The sequence below is a fragment of the Trichosurus vulpecula genome, chromosome 3 (genome assembly GCF_011100635.1).
Source record: "Trichosurus vulpecula isolate mTriVul1 chromosome 3, mTriVul1.pri, whole genome shotgun sequence".
Classification (NCBI taxonomy): Eukaryota; Metazoa; Chordata; class Mammalia; order Diprotodontia; family Phalangeridae; genus Trichosurus; species Trichosurus vulpecula.
Window position 1 is genome coordinate 91,413,932 of NC_050575.1, and position 22,862 is coordinate 91,436,793.

At 42.3% G+C, this 22,862-nt stretch overlaps 1 protein-coding gene across 1 annotated transcript in view; it reads right to left on the minus strand.

The window, feature by feature from the left end:
• Window positions 1–10,433, minus strand: part of AFAP1L1 (actin filament associated protein 1 like 1) — an 83,520-nt gene extending 73,087 nt beyond the window's left edge. The window contains exons 1-3 of the mRNA XM_036749758.1: window positions 10,405–10,433; window positions 8,125–8,280; window positions 7,916–8,025 (exon numbers count right to left, since the gene is read on the minus strand). Of these exons, the coding sequence (XP_036605653.1) occupies window positions 7,916–8,025; window positions 8,125–8,280; window positions 10,405–10,433 (295 nt within the window). The remainder of the gene's footprint in view (window positions 1–7,915; window positions 8,026–8,124; window positions 8,281–10,404) is intronic.
• Between the last annotated feature and the right edge of the window lie 12,429 nt (window positions 10,434–22,862).

Sequence of the window (22,862 nt, forward strand, 5' to 3'; positions counted from 1 at the left end):
GGAACCAAGACTAAAACCCAGACTGACTTATCAGCCTATTGCTTTTGTTGTCCCACCCCACCACATTATAAAAATAGACCACCCCTAGTCTGCCCACCAAAACTTATCTCCACATGGTGGCCAGGGCAACAGACCTGGTTTCCGGAAGGCAGTTCAAATCCAACCTTAGACACTAGTCATGTGACCCTGGATAAGCCATGCCTCAGTTTCTTCATTTATAAAAAATGAGGCAACCGGACTCAACCTTTAGGGCTCCTTCTAGCTATAGATCTTAATATCCTTCTAGAGCCTGAGATCTATTATTATTATTATAATTGAAGACTGATAAAATCCCCTTATTTTAACTTCCTCCAAGCAATATCACTAGATACTTATTTATGGAGAACCCACTTCTTCAGCCAGGCTACTTCTCCAACAACCCTGAAATGTCAGTTAACAAGCATTTATTAAGTGCTTACTATGTGCTAAACACGTGTGTGTGTGTGTGTGTGTGTGTGTGTGTGTGTGTGTGTGTGTGTGGAGAGGTAGGAGGGGGAGGGAGAGAAAGAGAGAGCCCTGCCCTCAAGGAGTTTACATTCTAACAGAGGAGACAACATGAAAATGATTATATGTACACACACACACACACACACACACACACACACACACACACAATATAGACAGTGTAAATGGAAGTTAATCTCAGAGTGACGGGGGAAGGGAAATTGAAGGGCAACACATAGAAATACCAGAAAAGGCAGGAGAAGCCAGGATGGAGAGCTACAAAGGGAGGTGGCATTCTATGCATGAGGGAAAGCAAGTGAAAAGGCATGGTTGAAGAACAGCCTCTCTGCTAGGAAAGCCCACACCAACCTCAACACAACCCATTGGTCCTTCAAGGTCCTGTTTAAGTCATACTTCTATGAAGTCCTTCCCCAATTCCTCCAGCCCAAATTCATCTCTTCAGAGTTCCTAAGGAATTGATAGTATTTGATCTTGTATTATCATAAAATAGCAGATTTAGAAGGAATTCACAGAACAAAGGAGGTCAAGGCTGGAAGGGTCCTTATAACCAAGAACGATGGATGTCAGAACATAGACTCTAAAAGCTGGAAGAGGTCATTTAAAACCACCTAGTCCAATTTCCTAATGTGACAGATGGAAACAGAGACCCAAAGAATAAAAGTGGTTTATCTGACGGCAGAGTCAAGCCTAGAATCCAGGCCTTTTGACTCCCTACATTTTTGGGGGGTGCATATCTTATCTCTCCCAGAGTAAGACTATAATGTCTATCAGAATAAGAGCCGTCTTTTATTATATTCTGCCCCTACACAGATTCTGTCACACAGTAGTTGTTAAATCAATACTTCCTAATTGATGGATTCATTAATAAATGATGAGCTTAAATACTCTGGCCACATGATCAGGAGATAGGACTCATTGGAAAAGACCCTGATGGTGGGAAAGATTGAAGACAAAAGGAAAAGATGGCAGAAAAAGAAAAAAGGAAATGAACTAGGACAGACTTAGAGAGATGGTGGAGGACAGAAGTGGTCCATGGGGTCACAAAGAGTTGCATACGACACAACAATTGATAGATGGTTGTGTTTCAGAAAGCTTATGTGTATGTCAAATAACATGTCAAATGCATAGGGAGAATGTACCAGGTAAAGGGTACCAACCATGAAGTGAAAAATCCCCTTTAACAGCAACCCCCTCAATTTATCTGTTAAATGAAATACCAATTCGATGCTTTACAAAGAGCTTCTGTTTATGTCCTTTCATCTGGCCCTCAAAATATCCCTGTGAGGGAGGTAGGATGGGATGAAAGGTATGGAGTAGATACCTTTGAAGTCACTTCCACTTCTGAGATTCTCTGTTTCTTTGACAATAGAGGGCATACTCCAACACCCTATTTAGTGCATGAATCACCTCTATGGGATCCCTAACAGGGAGTAAGCCAATCATCTCTTGAATACTTCTGGTGATGGGGAGCTCACTACTGCTTCAAAGAACAGCACATTTCACTGCTAGACACTGACAACTCTAATAAATAGGAAGTTTTTCCTTATATCACTTAGATCTGTTTCCCTGTAACTTCCACCCATTCAACTCTTGTCTCAGAGGCAAAATATAACAGAATGGTAGATTTGAAGAGGACCTGGGTTCAAATCCTGGCTCCACTGCCCTAATAAGTCTGAGTTTCAGTTTCCTTATCTTTAGAATTAATTATTGGGACCAGATGATCTTGTAAGTTCTCTTCTAGCTCTAAATCCTATGATCTTAAATCTAGTCCCTTTTCTCCAGGACAACCCTTCGATCCTCACCACCACTACCACCCCCAATCTTCTTTTCTCCAGACTAAATAAACATCCCCAGTTCATTCATCTGATACTCAACTGGCGAGATTTCAAGTGCCCTCCCCATCCTGGTCCCCACCTCTGAGCACACACACCAGTTTGTTCATGGGCCTTCTAAAAAAGTAGCACACAGAGCTAGATACAGTACTTCAAATAGAGTCCCAACCAGACAAGGAAAAAAGGGGGGGAGGGGGTTCTGATCTCCTTTATTCTGGAAACTGGTGATTTTGACACAACCCCCTTAGTTTAGAGATGGGGAACATGAAGTTAGAGAGATGAAGGAACCTGCCTAAAGTCACAGGCCTCGCTCTACCCCAGGTCCGCTGGCTCCCAGCCGAGGACTTTCCTATTACATCATACCATCCATTTTTTAAGAATGGGGCTTTCTTCAGAGTAGAAAAACTGTGTATAAATAGCAGCCTGTAATCCCTTTGCTGACCCCTCACCTCTTCCAGTGGCCATTGTCCTCCAGCCCGTGTGTCCCCAGAGCAAACTCATCCCTCATCCCTATGCTAACAATCCAAGGCTCTGCTTAGGTGACTAAGAACCGATACAAGGGGAGAAATGTGCATTTCTTTCTTTCTTCATAGAAGTAGTGGCAAGTACACTGGATTTGAAGTCATGGTTTCAGTTTTAGCTCTTTTGTTGTTGTTGTCATGTCCAACTCTTGGTGACCCCATTTTGGGGTTTTCTTGGAATAAAATTCCAGCATAGTTTGCCATTTCCTTTTCTATGTCATTTTAACAGATGAGGAAACTGAGGCAAGCAGAGTTAAGTGACTTGTCCAGAGTCACAGAGCTAGTAAGTGTCTGAGGCTGAATTTGAACTTAAGTCTTCTTGACTCCAGACCCAGCAACTCTAGCCACTGTGCCACCTAGCTGTCCATCTGCTTACTACTTAGTGTGGCTTTGGCCAAGACCTAGTACTGAGGGTGGGGAGCTGTGACAAAGCATAGCAGCTGGAGTATAGATTTACAGTCAGGAAGAACAGGGTTCAAATTTTGCTTCCAGCAAGCTCTCTGAGCTTCAGGCAAATCTTCAAGATTTAAGTTAAAAAGGTGCATCTGAGTTGGTAGAAGGAGTTCCCACAGTGCCAATATCGATAAACCATAACATGTTACTGCAACCTTGGGTGAGTCATACCTGCTCTCTCTAGCCCTTAAGTTTCTTCATTTATAAAATTGGGAAGATGGAGGAGTTCTTGTCTAAGCTTCCTTCTAGCTCTAACTGCTGGGATTCCAGCACTTCATTTTAAGCCGTGTTGGTAATAATTTAAATTACGCGTCAGGGAAGTTCAATTTCCCCTAACTCACAATAATTTCTCAGTAATAACTAATTCAATTTTGTTTCTTCCTATATTAACTTACATTTTCTAGAGCCTTGTGGTACAACCAGTGTTGTTTGTCCTTCATTCTCCGAGAAGAACATGACATCAGGAAAGCGATGCCATGACATGCAAGTGAATTGGATTTAAATGAGGGAGGGCTGTGCAAAGTTACCAGCCTCACTTTCTCCTCTGGGTCTGAGTCCAGTGGCCACATATAGATTAAGACAACTGGAGATGGCCCTGGATGCAGTGGGGGACCTTGGCCTTTTCAAGCTAAGTTCTTTAACAGACTAATCACTGAATGGGTGTTGGTGCTACTAGAATGAAAACTCCAATAGAAGACAGGAAACAGGACTTTGGGTTTGAGTTCTGGATCTGTCTCTGTCCAGTGGTTTGACTGTGGCTTGTCAGTCATTTCCCTTCTCTGGGCTTTTGTATCCTCTTCCATAAAAAGAGATGCTATATTATACGAACACTATCTCCTTTCTCTCACCCACATCCAGGAGCCAAGACCTGTTCATCCTTTCTCCAACATACTTTCAAAGCCATCCCCATCCCTCCACTCACATTGCCAATGCCCTAACACAGGTTTTCATTCCCCCTTGACTAGGTTGCTGTAACAGCCTCTTAACTGGTCTTCCTCCTCCAGTCACTCTCCCTCCAATGGACACTGCACAAGCTGCTTGAGTTACCTTCAAACAAACAAAATTCATAACCCTAAACTCATTCAAAAACAAAAAAGAGGTTCTCCATTGCCTTTGGAATGAAGTTTGCAAAGCACAACATGCGTTATTTCATTAGATCTTCCTAGAAGCCTTATGAGGTAGGTAGTGCAGTCATTATCTTCATTTTACAGATGACAAAGCTGTAAAGTTTTATACATGATACAGTTACACAGCTATAAAGGGAAGTGATCTGCCCAGCACATGGCTAGTGAGTGGCAAAGGGAGAGGATGGATTCAAGGCCACCTTTGCCAACTCAATGTCCAGCATTCTTTCCACTACAGCCCCATTTCCTTTCATAATCCTTAATTGCTAGAGAAGAGTTAGCACCCAGTAGTTACCTCTCCAGCAATGAGACTCATCAGAGCTGAAGGAGAAATCATTCAAAATATACCTTATCAATATTTTAAGGATCCATGATCTCATCGATTTGGGACCTCACTCTGATAACACAATTAACAATCTGTCTCTGACTTAGAAGGTCTTTAAAAGATGCTATGCTAAAATATTCAAGCTAAGGACAACCTAGTTCCTGGAAAGGGGAAACCTTTCCAGATTGGTAAGATTAGGCAGGGTGTGAGGTCCCTTGCCTTAGTCTTTGGAAAGCTAGGGTCAGCTCCTGTCAAAATTTAGCTTCTTAATAGGAGTTAGGAGGAAGTCAAAGAATAATATGATGAGATTTTATGGATGATCATACAGTGAACTGACTGCTGGAAGTATTCATTCCATATCGATAGAACCAAAGACATAGTCAGTTAGGCAAGCATGTACCTATTATGTGTCAGGTACTGTGCTAAGCAGTGGGCAGAGGGGAAGGATACAAAGAAAGGCAAAAAAACAGTCCTGGCCCTGAAGGAGCTCACAGTCTAATGGGGGAGATGACATGCAAATGACTACTTACAAACAAGATATACTGCATATGTACAAAGATATATACAAATAGGATATATTGGAAATAGTCAAGAAGGATAAGGAAAGGATTTCTGTTGATAGGGTTTTAGTTGGTACTTGAAGGAAGCTAGAGAAGACAAGAGGCGGAGATGAGGAGGGAGAGTATTCCAGGCATCAGGGACAACCAGTGAAGAAATAATAACAAGGATAACTCGAATTTGTGTAGTGCTTTAAGGTTTGCAAAGTGCTATATAATTATCTCATTTGATCCTCACAACAACCCTGGAGGTGGGAGCTTTTATCCCCATTTTACAAATGGGGAAACTGAGGCTGATAAAGGTTACAGGTATTGTCACTGTTTATCTTTTCTGTGCCTAGCACATAGTAGGTGCTTAATAAATGCATATTAACAACCGGTTGTACAGAGAGCATAGGAGTTAGAATCAGAAGCATCCTTTGAGATCACCTTGGCCAATCCCCACATTGTGTAGATGAAGAAACTGAATCAGTTCTACTAAAGGGAAGTACCTTGCCCCAAGAACAACTATTTAGCGTCAAAAACAGAATTTGAACCTAGATATTTTAATTCTAATTTCAAGATACTTTCCTCTACATCAGGCTAATTATCCATAAGTAACACTATTACAATGTCAGAACATAAAACAGACCTTTTATCTGGAAAAAAAAAAACTTAAAGAGATCAGCTAGGTTATATTTCTCATTTCCTAGATGGGAATACTTATGTATAGAGAGATAAAATGATTTATCCAAGATCAAAGTAAGTAGCAGAGACCACGGTTTGAGAAGCCAAGACTCCTGATGCTCAGTCAGGGATACTTTTGAATAAATCAGGCCTCATTCTTGAAGTGATAATCATGTTTCAATTAGCAGTAGCCTTTATGCATGCGTAAAGTGATTATTTATTTCCTTTGGGTTAATTCAGTCTAAATTTAAACACTGTTTGGGAATTGGAAAAGCAGAAAAGCATGTACTTTATTTTTCAGTGTCTAGAAAAAGAAAAAGAACTGGAAGAGGAAGGGTTTGGGAGGAGTTAGCTGCTTATAACCCTTTATTTTGTCTCATATTGATCTCTCCTCATTTAGTCTATTAAAACAAATTATAAGATCATATATGTGAGTTTGGAAGGAACCTTAGAGGCTATTCAATCCAATTCACATTCTTCAGATGAGGAAACCAAGGGATATCAACCTGAAATGATTTGCCCAAGATCACACAGTTAGGAAACATTATAGGCCAGCAGGATTTGAAGCCAGGTCCTGGACTCTAGGAAGGGCAGCTAGGTGGTGAAGTGAACAGAATTCCAGACCTGGAGTCAGGAAGCCCTGAGTTACATTCAGCCTCAGACACTTACTAGTTATGTGACCCTGGGCAAGTCACTTAACCATGTTTGCCTCAGTTTACTCAGCTGTTTAATGAGCTGGGGAAGGAAATGCCAAGAAAACCCCAAATGGAGTCCATCCAAGAGTCCACAAGACTAAAAAAAAATTAAAGAAAACAACCCCATTCAAAGGCCAAGGCTCTTCCCATGGTTCACATAGCCATACTATTGACAACCCTGGCTCCAGCCGCAGAAGAGATTTAAGTTCATGCCTGTCAGGAAGCAACTGGCCATTCGCTGGGACCAAACCCCTCGGGGCTCAGCACCAGCACAAGTTTATAGCCCTTCCCTTTCAAACCTCTAATAACAGCTTATATGCCTATAACCATCAACAAGTATTTATCAGTTATGTCAGACGTTGTTCTAAGCACTAGAATACAAAGAAAACTATAAAGTCGCCCCTGATCTCGAAGAGTTAATGTTCAGTTAAGAAGCTCATAGTCTGTCTCAGTCCTCAATAATTTACAATGCGCTTTTCTCACTACAAGGAGGTGAGTTTGGAGGACTGGTGTTATTTATTCCCATTCTATATATAAAGAAACTGGCTCAGGAAGGTGACTTTAAGGTACACGATTAATGAGAATCAGAGCCGAACCCAGGTAGTCAGTGCAGTGCACTTTCCACGCCGTTTCCGTAACTCCTGAATAAACCCACTTTGACCCGAATTACAAGTTCCCTGACCCTCCAGCACCTTGGGTAAGCCCCAGGCAGGTACGACCCAGAACAGGGGAGGGTTAGAGTAGAGAAAAGGAGGGGGAACGGAAGCGGGAAGGGAGGGGGAAGGAGGGAGGGAGGGAAATAGGGAGGAGTAGCAGGATGTGAGGGGAATAGGGAAGAAGGGGAGTAGGCAGGGAATGAGGCAGAGGGTCAAGTGTAGGGTTTGTGGAGAAGAGAGGGAAGGGGAAGAAAGAAATAAAGGGAAGGGAGAGGGATGAAAAAAAATGAGGAAAGAGAGTGTGCAAAAGTTGAGTGGTGAACTGGGGGAGAGAGGAATAGGGAACAGTAGGACATTGGTGTAAAACAGAGGAGCAGAGTCGGGAAGTGGTGAGAGAAGAGAAGGGCCGGGGAGTAGGAAGTGTCCAGGGACACCTTGGAATTTCCAGGGACCAGATCCCGCTTAGAGAGTAAGGGCCACCGAAGGGGTGTGGGGTTCAGGGACGCTGAGACGGTGGGGGTTCAGAGGCGTAGAGAAAGTGCGGAGTTTAAGGGAGCCTTTGACTTTGGACACACTCAATACCTCTCAGGGGGCAGGGAGGCTTGAGGGTGCCCAGCGTCCCCTCTCCCTTGGCTATGACTCCTGCCCCTAGCATCCCCAGTCTCCCCATGCAGCCCTTTCTCCCAGGTTCCCTAGAGCCACAAGACAAGTGCAAGGGTTTCTCTCCCCTACCCAAAACACCACCTCCCCTCTTTCCCCCCGCCCCCCCCCCCACCGGCAGCTGCACTCACCTCTGTTCTGCTCCATGGGACCAGCGCACTGAGCCCAGGCTGGGGGCGCAGACCGGCGGGCGGGAACTTAAACTGCAGTCCCAGTTTCGGGACCCGACGCTGGGGAGCTGCAGCTTTCCAGTCGCCTCAGCTGAGGCTGGGACAGTCCCAGCAGGTCTGCAAGTGGCAGCCTCCAGCCCCTGCGGCCTCAAATATCCCCACCCCTAGACAGGATGCACCGCCCAAGCCCCCTGCTCCCGCCCAGTCTTACCCTAGGCTCAGCACCACCCGCGCCCTGGAGCTCACTCCTCCCCTGCACTCTGCTGTCCAGGGCGGGACCAACCTCCCTATCAGGATTCTTCGGATTGAGCCTGGAGTGGGGGAAAGAACTTCCCTAGGCAATGGGATAGACCAACTGGGTTCGAATCCTATCTCTGCCAGGTATGGTCACCTCGACCTTGACCGAGTGGAGGAATCTAAATTCAACAATTTACACCCGAAAGAAAACTTAGTAATTACTTAGTTTCAATTGTTTTATCCTACAGAGAAGGAAACTGAGACAAAGAATTGAAGTACCTTGTCCAAGGTCCCATGAAGCTCAGTTCTGAACCCTGGTCTTCTGCACTCTCTGGGTTTCAGTTTTCCTTATCTGGAAAATAAAGATATTGGACCAGATGATCTCTAAGGTCTTGTCTTGCTTTAACTTTTGCTGGTCAATCAACTAGCATTTATGAAGCACCTACTTTGTGCTAGGCACTGCTATCGTCTTTTCCTTTTGTCTCCGTTTTTAAACACCTAGGGGGAGTAATGTCTCCTACCTGTGGAAAGCTCGTTTGGAGCCAGGAGGTAAAAGGCTTAAAATGCCAAATAGAGGGGTTTGAAATTGATCCTAGAAGTAAAAGAAAGCCATTGCAGTTTATTGAGAAGGGGAGTGATATGATGAGACCTGCCCTTTCAGAATCTCAACTTTGGCAATTGTGTGGAAGATGGACTGAAAAGAGAGGCAGGGAGACCACTTAGGAGGCTCTTGAAGTAGTCCAGATGAGAGCTAAGGAAAACCTGGTGGCTTTGTGAGTGCAGAGAAGGGAGTGGATGGGAAAGCTGCTGAGGAGTTTAAATTGACCACACCTTATGCTTGATTGAAGTGTGGGATGAGAGAGTGAAGAATCAAAGATGAGGTTGAGATGTAGAACTTGTCTGAAAGGATGGTGATATGCTAGACAGGAAATAGGAAAGTTGGTTTGCCCTGAGGAATGTCGCTCCCTTCTACAACCTGAGGAATGTCTCTCCCTTCTACAACCTTCAGGAGTTCTTCAACGCCTACAGGGTAAAATACAAACTTCTTAAACTGGCATTCAAGGCCCTACATAATAGCTCACACAATAATGATAAATTGTCAAGTCTACAGGAAATTATTAAGCAATTACTATGTGCCAGGCACTGTGCTAATGCTAAGTACTGGGGAGATGAAGAAAGGCAAAACACAGACACAAACAGTCCCTGCCTTTAAGAAGCTCACAGTTGAATGTAGGAGATAACATGCAAACAACTACATGCAAACAAGATGGAGCCTGGATGAATTGGATATAATCATCAAAGGGAAAATATTCACATTAAGAAGGATTGGAAAAGGCTTGATTCAAGAAGATAAGATTTTAGTTGGCACTCGAAGGAAGACAGGAAAGCTAAGAGAGAGCAGTGAGAAGCGATAGGATTCCAGATATGGGGGACAGCCAGAAAAAAAATGCGTGGAACTGGAAGGAGGATTGTCATGTTCAAGTAACAGTTAGAAGACCAGTATCAGTGGGTGGGAGTATTTGGAGAGGAAGGTGTAAAAATATTGGAAAGACTAGAAGAGATCTCACATTTATATAGCACTTTCCTTCAGTCAAGTACTTCTCTGATGCTCTATTGTGGCAGGGAGCTGGGTTCTCATTAAGCCTGAAGAGCACAAGGTCTGGCAAGTGCTACTAAGCTGGGCAGGCTTCCAGTACAGGCTGGTAATGGACTTTCTGTCTGCTGGCCGAAGAATAGCTAGGATTGGAGAGCTGTCACCAGATCTGGCCACGGTGGGGGGTGGGGAGGGATGACTTTTTCATCTAGAACAACCTCAATGGCTATCTAAGTTACAAAGTTGTGACTTGTGCCAGTGGAGCTGAAATGATAAATCCTTGAGATACAGGAGTATATAGCAGAAGGTCTGGAAGGTCCCCTACAATAGCCTGTCAGGGAGTTAGTGAAAGTTTGATTATTCTCCTTCTACAGATGGGGAGACTGAGGATCAGAGATTTTGTGACTTACCTAGGGTCAAAGAGTTGGGACACACTCATGCTATTAGTGACCTCACAAGCTTCAGTTTGCTAATAGATTAGAATAATGATAATGATGATAATGCTGCTACTAGTGATGATGATAATGGACTTCCAAAAGAAGCAGAGGTTAGCAACTTCAGATGGATCCTCTTTAGAAGATTTACTCAAGTACTTGAACAAGGATTGAAGATGATGGGAAGTAGAGGTCTTTGTTTTGTTGTTCAGTCATTTTTTCCATCTGTCTTTGTGACCCCATTTTGGGTTTTCTTGGCAAAGATACTGGAGTAGTTTACCATTTCCTTGTCAATCTCATTTTTACAGATGAGGAAACTGAGGCAAACAGGGTTAAGTGACTTGTCCAGGATGACATAGCTAATATCTATCTGAGGTCAGATTTGAACTTGGGAAGATGGAATCTTCTTGGTTCCAAGCCCAATGTGCTATCCATTGTGCCATCTAGCTGCCCTAGAGGAAACACCTACATTAATGCAATCATCTCAATCTAAGTATTCAAGAATCCATTAACTCTAATATAGGGCTTTAGCATCTACAAAAAAAAAAATCCCTCACAACAACCCTGTGAGAGAGACAGTATAAGTTTTATTATGTTACAATGCAGAAAACTTAGGTCCAGAGAGAAAGAATAACTTGCCCAGGGTCACATAGATGGCAAAGGTCACAAATAGGACTCCCCTCCTTTCAAATGGTGCTTCTAGACTGGTCTCTTAGTTGAGTGAATGACTATCATTCCCTTGCTCAAAAACCTGTGAGGGCTCCCCATTGCCTATAGATATACAAACCCCTTAGTCTGACACTCAAAGCCCTCCCTCCATAATCTGACTACATCCTACTTTTCTAGATTTATCTGTCACCGCTTCTTTTCATGTGCTCCATGTTCATCAAGCTAGCCTACAATCAATGGATGGCTGTGTTGGAACCAAGTTGTATAGGCTCAGGACAGTAGATCATTAAATTTTCAGTGTGAACATTTACATCTTGGAAATCAGCAAATGCTGCAAGTTAGCAGCATTTATTACTTTGACTTATTACTTTGTCAATTGTCTAGACTTAAGAAAGTAATGGAAAAAATGTTAATTCAGGTCAAACTTAAAAATGTGTTGTGCCTACATTTTCTGGCTCCTGAGATCTGGTTATTAAACATTTACTAGTGTACTCTTACCTATAACCCCAATCTTATGCCCCGTTGCAACTCCAAGTCCTTGTGTAGGTCATCTCCCGTGACTATAATGCATTCCTGCCACATTTCTGTCTTGAAACTTTTCTTTTCCTTAAAGCCCCAGCCTAGCTGCCATCTCCTCCAGGAAGTCTTCCTTCAGCCTCCTCAGATGGTCTCAGAGCACTCTGTTAATGTATCACTTTTGCACTAGTCACATTCTACCTAGTATCTCATTTACTTGTATACAAGTCTTCAGAGTAGGGTTTCAGGCAGCTAGGTGGTAAAGTAGTTAGAGCTCCAAGCCTGGAGTCTGGAAGACTTATCTTCCTGAGTTCAAATCCAATCTTAGACACTTACTAGCTTTGTGACCTTGGGCAAGTCACTTAACTTTTTTGCCTCAGTTTCTTCATCTGTAAAATGAGCTGGAGAAGGAAATGGCAAACCACTCCAGCATCTTTGCCAAGAATGGGGTCATAAAGAGCTGGACAACACCAACAAAGATCAGGGTTATGTTGTTCTTCATCTTTACATCTGAAGTTCCTTCAACATAAATTGTTGTTGTTTGTCCTTCATTCTTCAAGAGGACCATGACATCAAGAAGATGATGCCATGACATGCAAGTCAATTGGATTGAAGTGAGAGAGGGCTGTGCAAAGTTACCAGCCTTGTTCTCTCCTCTAGAGCCATCTGGGTCCAGGAGTGAGATATAGATCAGGACAACTGGAGATGGCCCTCAATGCAGTGGGAGACCTTGGCCTTTTTAAGCTAAGGCCTTTAACTGGTCTCAGTTTGACTGAGGCAATGCCCATTCTGTGATTAAGGCCAGGTAAGAAATGAGGCAGAGAATGGCCTCTTTACCTAGACCAAAAAAAAAAAAAAAGCAATCTGGGACGGGAAGACCCTCAGGATTTCTGGCCAAAACAAAAACAGTTGCTATTTACATTCCCTCTGAGTCAATTAGGGCCCACACAATGATCAAGTGGGGCCTGACCTGGTACCTATTGTTGGCCAATCAATGAGAAAGAGAGAGAGAGAGAGAGAGAGAGAGAGAGAGAGAGAGAGAGAGAGAGAGAGAGAGAGTTGCCCCACTGGCCAGTTCCAGTTAGGTTCTTTCAACATAATAAGTGTTTAACAAATATTTGTTGAATTGATTATACTTTATTCATAGACACATTCTCTCATCTCTCAGTCCTAGAATCATAGCCTCTTGTGTTTGTCCTTCAATTTGGAAGAGGACTATGACATTAGGGAAATGATGACATGACTTGTAGTTGACTTTGATTTGAGTGAGGGAGGGCTGTGCTAGGTCACCAGCCTCACTTTCTCCTCCAGAGCCATCTGGATCCAGTGACCAGATATTCATCAGGTTGACTGGAGATGACCCAAGATGCAATGTGAGACCCTGGCCCTTTTAGGCTAAGGCCTTTTCAAGTACTCATGTTGAGTGAGGTAACATCCATTCAGTGAATAGGCCTCTTTAAAAAGTGAGTAAAGGGGTGGACACTTTAATTAGAAAAAAAGAAAAAAAATTAAGCTGGGAGGGGAAGACCCTCAGGGTTGCTCTTCCGAAGAGAAGCAGTTACCATCCACATTCATTCTAAGGCAGGAGGGCCCAAAATACTGCCATTAACTGGACCTTGGACTGGGACCTATTGTGGTTGAATCTGTGAGTTTCAGAGTGAACTGGGTTGAACGTTTTTGTGGAAGAAAGAAAGGAAGGAAGGAAGGGAAGAAGGGAGGGAGGGAGGGAGGAAAAAAGGATGAGCTGAGTTACCCAACTGGCTGGGTCCCCTTTCAGGCAGCTCAGTCTACATACAGGTTGTGTTTGTCCTTTGTTTTGGAAGAGGACCATGACATCAGGGAAATGATGACATGACTTGCAGTTGACTTTGATTTCAGTGAGGGAGGGCTGTGCAAGGTTACCAGCCTCACTTTCTCCTCCAGAACCATCTGGATCCAGTGACCAGGTATTCATCAGCCTCTCTGAGCTAGAATCAAATCAGAGGTTGTCTATGGGTAACAGGAATCTCTTCTGCCCATTCCCTTCAGACAGTCATTCAGCCTTCATCTGATGACTTTGGATAATGGAGAAATCACTACTTCTCCAGGAAACCCATTCCATTTCCAGATAGCCTTATATCTTGATGAAGAATCTCTTCATAGCAAGTCAAAGGTAGATAGTTTGCACAATGAGTACTAGAATGCTGGGCTTGGAGTCAAGAAGGCCTAGGTTCAAATCCTGCCTCAGATACTTAATACTTCTGTGATCCTGGGCAAGTTACTTAAGCACTCTGTGCCTCAATTTCCCCATCTATGAAAATTCTTCCCAATGCTATATGCCTACAATTTCCATGCTTCCCCCCTCCCCCATATACTTGACAAATGAAATAACGCATGTAAGGTGCTTTGTAAATCTTAAAGTACGCATGTTAGTGTCTATTATTGCTCGCGTTGTCAATGTTATTTCACACAATGTTTCTCTTATTTGCCTTATTCCAGAATTCCAGAATCTCAGACCTGGAAGGGACCTCAGTGTCTACTTAGGCCAGTGAATGTAGCAACAAAAATCCCTTCTGCATCATCTAGGTTACACTCAAATATCTCTAATGTTTGGGTCTCTAATCCAGCCCCCAACACAGTGCCCAGCACAAGCTCAGTACTTAATACACTCTTGCTTGTTGATTGATTGACCAACTGACCAGTCGAAGGACTGGGAGTCTGGAGGCAGCTTGTGCTATTGTTTGAGCAGCTTTCACTTTTTCATCTGCCTTTTCTTTTCCAGGCTAAATATTCTCAATTATTTTCATGCTGTAGTTTCCCACCTTGGGATAGAAAAGTTGCTGTACCAAGAGATGAAGCCTTGTTCTATCTTTTGTGCTCACAGCCAGAGTTCCCATTTCCCATTGCTGATATTTATTTTGTTTGGTTCTCATTCTGTGGCTCTGCTCTTTTCCTGAGTGACTTTTAGGATGTTTGGTTTTGCCTCTTTCCATTTGGTAAAGGTTAATTTACATTAAAATGCAATTAGCCTCAAAGTTAAAGTGGTTGGTTATTTGGAATTTTAAATAGCATTTTCCCATAGAAACAATGGTATGTGTGTAATAGGGGTGCTAGTACAATTCCCCTGGTGGAAGAGGCTGGGGAACCTGCTTCCAGAGAAGCATGACAATGTGCAATGAAAGGACCATGGGGTGAGAGGGTCCAACACCTCTCCCCTGTCCAGAAGTTGTCAATAGCTAGTCCTCCCTCTCCTGTACCAGTAAATCCAGAAAAGGTTCAGGCCAAGAAAATTGGCTCTGAGTATTTCCTTTTTAAATGCATCCCAATTTTAGCTCCATAGCCAAAGGGCCAAAGAGGCTCCTCTTCACCATGTGGTTAGCATACCAGAACCAGTTATAAATGTCGTCACAGGTTTCATTATACATTGTCTTTCTAGAAGCAATTTCCCCAGCCTCTTCTATGTGGAGGACTCCATCAGCACCTCCATTCCATAAGATAGGCAAGTTCCCTTACTAGTGCCTAGAAACCTCAGAATCCCTTACAATTAGCTTCCAGGATGGACTATAGCTCATGTTAAAGAAATCTAGAGGTCTTAATGGACCTTAGGCTCAGAGGGGGTCAACTGTGTGATATTAACTGCCCCCAAAACTAATCTGATCTTAGTTTGTATTGGAAAAGGCATAGAGGGAGATGGTAGCCCCATTGCACTTTGGTCAGGCCCTCTCTCCAGTACTAGATTCAATTCTGGGCACCACATTTTAGGAAGAATTTTAACAAGCAGGAGCAATAAAGGTCAGTGAGAGGACTGGAGATAATGCCATATTGTGGTAGTCCTAAAATATTTCTGGTTTTTTAGGCCTACTTTTCTTTAAGTATTTATTTGTTTTTATATATATTTATAATCTATCATTCCCATTATCTTCCCACTAAATTGTTTAATAATTTAAAAAAAACACATCAAAAACATGCATAGTCTAGCAAAACAAATCCCTACATTGGCCATGCCCAAAATGTGTCTCTCTCAATTTTATGTTAATCACCTTTCTGGATGGAAGTGAGTGGAGTGTTTCATCTTCATTCTTTGGACTCAGGGTTTATCTTTGCAGTGATCAGAGTTCTTTCAAAGTTGTTTTTCTTGATTGTGCTGTCACTGTGTAGATTGCATTCTTTTTCTGCTCACATCTCTCTGTATCAGTTCATTGAGATCTTCCCAGTTTCCTCTGAAACTTCCCATTTCATCATTTCTTGTGGCACAGTAATATTCCATTGTATTCATATACCATAATTTGTTTAGTCATTCCCCAATGGAAATATGGCCCCTTAACTTCCTATTTTTGTCTAATACAAAAAGAACTGCTACAAGTATTTTTGTACATGTGGGTCCTTTTCTAAGTTCTTTGATTGGGGGATGAGGGTGGGGGGAAACAGGCCTAGTAGTGGTATAGCTGGGTCAAAGGGCATGCACAATTTAGTAAATTTTTGAGCATAGTTCCACTTTTGTAAATTGTTTTCCAAAACAACTGGACTAATTCACAGTTCCACTAACAGTACACCGGTGTGTCTATTTTCCCACAGTCTCTTCAATATCCATCATTTTCTTCTTTTGTCATCCTCATCAGGCCTACTTTTTCTTGAGAGGCTGTCTCTACTCTAGACACTCCACCTTCTCCTCTGTAGAACAACGCTTCCCTTTTCTGACTTTGACTGCTACAAACTTCCATGTCTTGTGCAACTTTATGACCTTAGAGTATTTCTATTGATGATATATATCCAAATGAGCCTGAATAAGACTCCAGACTTTCACATAAATCTCTGTCCTCTGTGGTTTGGAAACAAGCTACTCAGGGCTGTCCTAGTATAGACTATAGCTGTACGGGCAATAGTGCTGAGTGGGGTACGAGTTTTCCTGGACCCAATATGGCAAGGTTAGTGTGCTTCTCTAATAGAGGAGATTAAACCACAGCTGTCACCTTCAACAGTCAGGAAGAGTAATGAGCGGACTGAATCAAGGAGCACAAAGACCCAGAAACAATCTCTCTTTTGGATCATTGATAAATTCTCTTCTGTCTCAAGCTATGCTGAAATCCCAGATCTTCTTATGTGTCTGGGCTCCTTCTAGATCCTGGTTGAATGAATGCCTTCTTCCACTTCCTCATGCCCTTGGCTGTCTACAGTTTAGCCTTCCCTTCCAAGTTAAATTTTGTTGAACAAAGAACCTCTTGTCTTATATTCCTGCCCCATCTACTTCTTCTCTACCTAAAATGTAAGCCTGGAATTAGATACATTTATCTATATGGTGCCTTTCCCTAGTGTGGGTACTTTCTGTACTGATTCAGACTGTAACCCCTCTGTAACTTAGTAGATCAAAGTTTGGGCTTCACTAGGGGTCTCTGGATAGATTTTAGGGGGAGTGTTAACTTTTTTTAAGTATTTCATAGTCATATTTCAATATAATTGTTTTACTCTGTAATCCTACGTATTTTGTGCACTTAAAAACATTACTCTGTCCTGAGAAGGGACCCATAGGCTTCAGCAGACTGCCCAAGGGGTCCATGACATACCAAAATTGTAAGAACCCCTGCAGTGGATGATCTTCAAAGAGTTTCTTGTAGACTAAAAGCCAAAAATTTCATTACCCTGTGAGCAACCTAATGACGATTCTCTCCAAAATTAGCTCCAACCTGGATCTCACATGCAAGCCCATCTTGAGAGAACCTGGCAGAAATGGTGCCCAGTTGGCATAGTCATCAACAGACTAGAGTCAATGCTAGCCATGAGGAGACATCAGAAAAGGAATTCAGTAGTGATGCTTTTATAATTGTGACCCAAGATCTCTAAAGTCACTTTCTTCAAAGAGTCCCTTCATTTCCCCTTCACCAGCTAACTCCTCTCTCTTAATTAAAATTTGGTCTATAATGAACGATACCTCCTTTCTTCCTTTTGGACATCTTCTGTGGGCTGCTGAGGGGGAAGGGGGTCCATGTTTTCAAAAGTTGGGACAAGATGATCGGAGGTAGACCTGTTTCTCCTTCTGCTTTCATTGTTCATCCTGCTTTTTCATTAATGAAATCATCTTCCTTTGAATGTCCATAGCACTTTGTGCCTCTCAGGGAGTTATTTCATATTATATCATGTCAGTCAATCAATGATAAATATTTATTAAGTCCTTACCATGTGCAGAATGTGCATGCATAAAAAATATAGAAAACAGAGGAGTTCACTAGCAAGTGCAAGGATAAAACACATACAGAAATAATTATAATATATAATACTATTTGATAAGTATATTAGAAAGTTATAAAACAAAGTGCTATGTGACATTGGGGAATTAGGAAGGATTTCCTGGAGGAATTATTGATATTTATATCTTATCCTTTCCCACTAAACTATGAGCTTAAGATGTTCTGTACATGTTTATTGAATGAATGAATAAATGATACCCAGTGAGGCTGATCCTCTAGGTATACTCAGATGAACAATATAGATCTCCAATAAAAACCTATGCCAATATCTTCAATCTCTTAAAAAAAACCCTCATCTTTGGGAACAGGCAAAGGAAGTTTGTGTTAAATATTAGTAAATATCGGTGCTACAGTAATGGCCAAGGCAGGGATTATAACACCTAAATTTTATAACTGGGGACACTGAGATTAGAAATTACTAAGGTAACAAAGATGGTAATATTGACAGACTTGGGGATAGAGACTTATAAATCTTAGGATCTCAGAGATAAAAGGGAACTTAGATGTTACCTGATACAGCTGCCACCCCACTGTGGACTATAAACTTCTTTCTCTTCCTTTTTTCTTTTCTTTCTCTCTCTCTCTTTTTCTTTCTCTCTCTTCTTTTCCTTCCTTCCTCTTTCTTTTTCTTTCTCTCTTTCTTCCATTCCTTCCTCCCTTCCTTCCTTCCTTCCTTCCTTCCTCTCTCTCTCCCCTCTTTCTTTCTTCCTTTCTTTTTCTCATACACCCTGCATCTAGAATAGTGTCTTGCACTTTGTAATGATAATAACAACTTTTATATAGTGTTTACTATGTGCCAAGCACTGTGCTAGGCACTTTATAACTATCTCCGTTGATTCTCAAAACAACCCTGGGAGGTAGGTGCTATTATTATCCTAATTTTACAGATGAGAAAACTAAGGCAAACAGAGGTTAAGTGACTTGCCTAGGGTCACATAGCTAGTATGTGTCTAAGGCCTGATTTGAATTTAGGTCTTCCTCCCTCCAGGCCAGAGCTCAATTCACTGTCCCACCTATCTCTAGTAGAAAGAGCTTAACTAGTGTTTCTTTAATTAAGTTAAACCCATACTTAAGCCTGAATCTACAAGTCTGACAAAATGGGGACAAGAACAAGGTTTTGCTACCTCCAACGTTGTTTTCTTGAGTTCAGAAAGGTCATCTCAGAGTGTCCTATCCTTATAGTATGATACCCCATGAAGGTGTGAGAAACAATTTGGGCTATGAATCAGGGGATCTGAGTTCTAGTCCCAGTTTTACCCTTGATTCACTGGGTGGCCTTAAGCAAGTCAACTCCCTTCTCTGAACCCCTGTTGTCCTCTCTATAAAAAGAATAGGTTGTGAAGACATGACTCCAAGGATCCTTACTTTTCAACATTCCTTGAGGTTGATTTCTGCTTGATATAAGTAAAAACCTCTTACGATTCAGAGCTGCCCAAAGGCAGAAAGGGCTGCCTCCTATGGTGGTGAGTTCCCCCATCACCAGGAAGGTTTTCACATACAGTCTGAGTGATCCTTGATTGGAGATGTAGTGAAGATTTCAGCTGAGAAAGGCTTTGGTCTAGATGTCTTCTGGAGGTCTTTACCAGCTCCAAAATTCTGGGATTCTACAACTTAACTAGTCCCAACTCCCATTCATCAGCTATGGGTCCTTTGGGGGGAAAAATTCACTTTTGTTTGACCTCAGTTTCACTAACTGTAAAATGTGGATAATGACCCTGTCCTGGCACACTTTACATTTATTATGTGGAGCAAATGAGGTAAAAGATGTACCTGGTAAAGTGCACAAATAAAGAAGGGTGATAGTGATGGTGATAACTTCCATTTCTTTGGGGCTTTTAAGGTTAAGAAAGTGCTTTCCTTTATGACCCAGAGATTACATTATCCCAAGGAGGACTTCGGTGAATAAACAAATCCCCATATACGCCAAAATATTTATAGCTGCACTTTTTGAGATAGCAAAGAATTGGAAACAAAACAGATGCTCATCAGTTGGGGAGTGGTTAAACAAAATGTGGTTCACTACATGAATTTAATGGAATATATCTGTGCTGGAAAAAATGATGAATGCAATTAATACAGAGAAGCTTGGAAAGAAGATCTTCATGAACTAATGCAAAATGAAGTAAGCAGCACTAAGAAAACAATATACACAAGGACTACAACAGTGTAAATGGGAAGAATAACTGCCCAAAAAATCAAAAGCCAATGTTGCAAAATAATAATAAAAAAAAATAAACATGGCTGGAAAGAAGAGATGAGGATACCCTCACCCCATCCCTTTACAAAGGTTGGAGGGTCACAAATGTTCCACATTGCATATATTTTCAGACTTTTTCTATGTATTGATCATTTGTGCTATTTTTTCCTTTTCCTTTTCTTTCTCTCTTTTTTTTCTTAAAAATTATTTATGTGGCATGGCTTTGGGGAGGGGGGAGAGGTTCTGGGGGAAACTGGTGATGTAAATAAGCAAAACACATGAGAAACTTATTAAAAAAAAAAACCTAGCACATCAAAATCCTGGGAGTCATGTAGTATAAGGATTATTGTCCCTACTTCATGCATGAGAAAACTATGTATCAAAAAGGGAGAAAGGACTTTCTCAAGGTCCTTCAGCTAGTAAAGCATCTGAATTTATGTTACAACTTCTACTGGGACTTCCCTGCTGCTCAGCAATGCTATGTTCTACTCTTCACAGTGGTTCTTCCAAATCTTTTCATCCAAACCTTTCCAAATCTCCTCAAATCTCCCATGACTACCCTTCCCCCTCAGCTGAGACCCTTGCCTAATATTTTACAGAAAATATTGAGGTCATTCTCTGTGGACTCCTTCTTTCCACCTTCTTTCTTATCTTACATCACTCAGAACCTTCTGCCACTTACTCCTCCTTTCCCTCCTCTCCCTTCCCTCCCTACGCCCATCTCATATGATGAAGTGGTATTCCTTACCAAGGCTAATCCCTCTGCCTGCTCAAGTGATCTCATCCCTTCCCATCTCCTCCAACAGATTGTCCCTTCTGTCAGCCTCATTTTATCACTTATTTTTTTTTTTTTGCAGGGCAGGGGGGGGGGGGAGGGGAAGGCAGGGCAGTTGGGGTTAAGTGACTTGTCCAAGGTCACACAGCTAGTATGTCAAGTGTCTGAGGCTGGATTTGAACTCATGTCCTCCTGACTCCAGGGCTGGTGCTGTACTCACTGTGCCACCTAGCTGCCCCTTTATCACTTATTTTCAATCTTTCCTTGTCCATTGGTTTATTCCCTATTATCTACAAACATGTCCATGTCTCCCCCATTCTTAAAAAAGAAATTAAAAACCTCACTTGATCCTTCCATCCCTGCTAGCTATATTTTTAATATTTCTTCTGCTTTTTGTGGCTAAACTCCTCAAAATGTTCATCTACTATTAGGTGCCTCCACTTGTTCTCCTCTCATTCTCTTCTTAACCCTTGCAATCTGGTTTCTGACTTTTTCAGTCTGTCAAAATTGCTCTCTCCAAAGTTACTAGTGATCTCTTAAGTGCCAAATACAATGACTTTTCTCAATCCTCGTTCTCCTTGACTTCTGCAGCTTTTGGCACTGTTGATAACTCTCTCCTCCTTGATAGACTCTTCTCTCTAGTTTACAGGACATCATTCTCTTTTGGTTTTCCTTCTACCAATCTGACCAATCCTTCTCTGTCTCCTTTGCTGGGTATCCCACAGGGCTCTGTCCTGGGACTTCTTTTCTCTCTCTATACTACTCTATTTGGTGATCTCCTTAGCTCAAGGATTTAATTACCATTTCTATTCTGATGATTCTCAAATCTACCCATCCTGCCCCAACTTCTTTGCTGACTTTTGAGCTCACATCCCTAGCTACCTTTCCTCTCAAACAGGATTTCTAGTAGATAACTTAAGCTCAACATGTCCAAAATGGAACTCATTATCTTTCCCCCTAAGACTTTACCTACCGACCTTCCCCAATACTAGAGGGCAATGCCATCCTTCCAGTCCCTTAGCCATTCTCAACTCCTCAGTATCTTTCATCCCTCATATGCAACCAATTGTCAAAGCCTGCCAATTTCACCTTTGTGTCATATCTCAAATATGCCCCCTTCTCTCCTCTGACACTGCTACCACTTTAGTTATAGACTCTCAAAGCCTATTGGTGGGTCTGCCTGCCTCAAGTCTCCCTACTCCCAGTTCATCCTCCATTTGGTACTAAAGTGATTTTCCTAAAATACACCCATGTCACCTACCCTGCCCTGCCCACCTCCCCCTCCCAACACTCAATAAACTCCAATGGCTCCAATGATTCCTCCAGAATCAAACACAAAATCCTCTGCCTGGTGCTCTAAGTCCTTCAAAAGTTTGCATTTTCCTACTGTTCCAGTCTTCTCACACCTTACTCTCCACTATATACTCTTTGATCCTGCCACACCCAGCTCCTTACTGTTCCAAGAACAAGACATTCCATCTTTCACCTCCAGCCATTTTCTCTGACTGTCTCCCACACGTGGAACGCTCTCCCCACCTACTGCCTTCCCTGGCCTTTTTAAGTCCCAGCTAAAATCCTGTGCTTTATAGAAAGCCTTTCCCAATTCCTCTTCATTCTAGTGCTTTCCCTCTGTTCACTATTTCCCATTCATCCTGTGTATGGCTTGCTTTATATATATGTCTGTTTGCATGTTTTCTTCCCATTACATTGTAAGGTCCTTTGTATCCTCAGTGCTTCCCATGTTCCTAGCACATAGTAGGCACTTAAGAAATGCTTATCGATTGATTGAGTTAGAATTGAACCCCTGTCTACTTGGTTAACTCTGAGGTTAGAACTCTTCCCACTACTCTCTCCTAAACAAGGGAAACTAGTTTGTCATGAGGACTTTAGCTAAAGATTCCTCTGGATTTCTCAGCTTCACCTCTAGCCTACACTTGCTTTGGGACTGGGGCCTGTCCAGTAGGGTGCTCTTCGTTGGCCAGTGATGCCACCTCCTGCCTCCTATTCCTTTCAGAACTCATGCCCTCAAGCATCTTGCCAGTGTGCCAGCCTGATG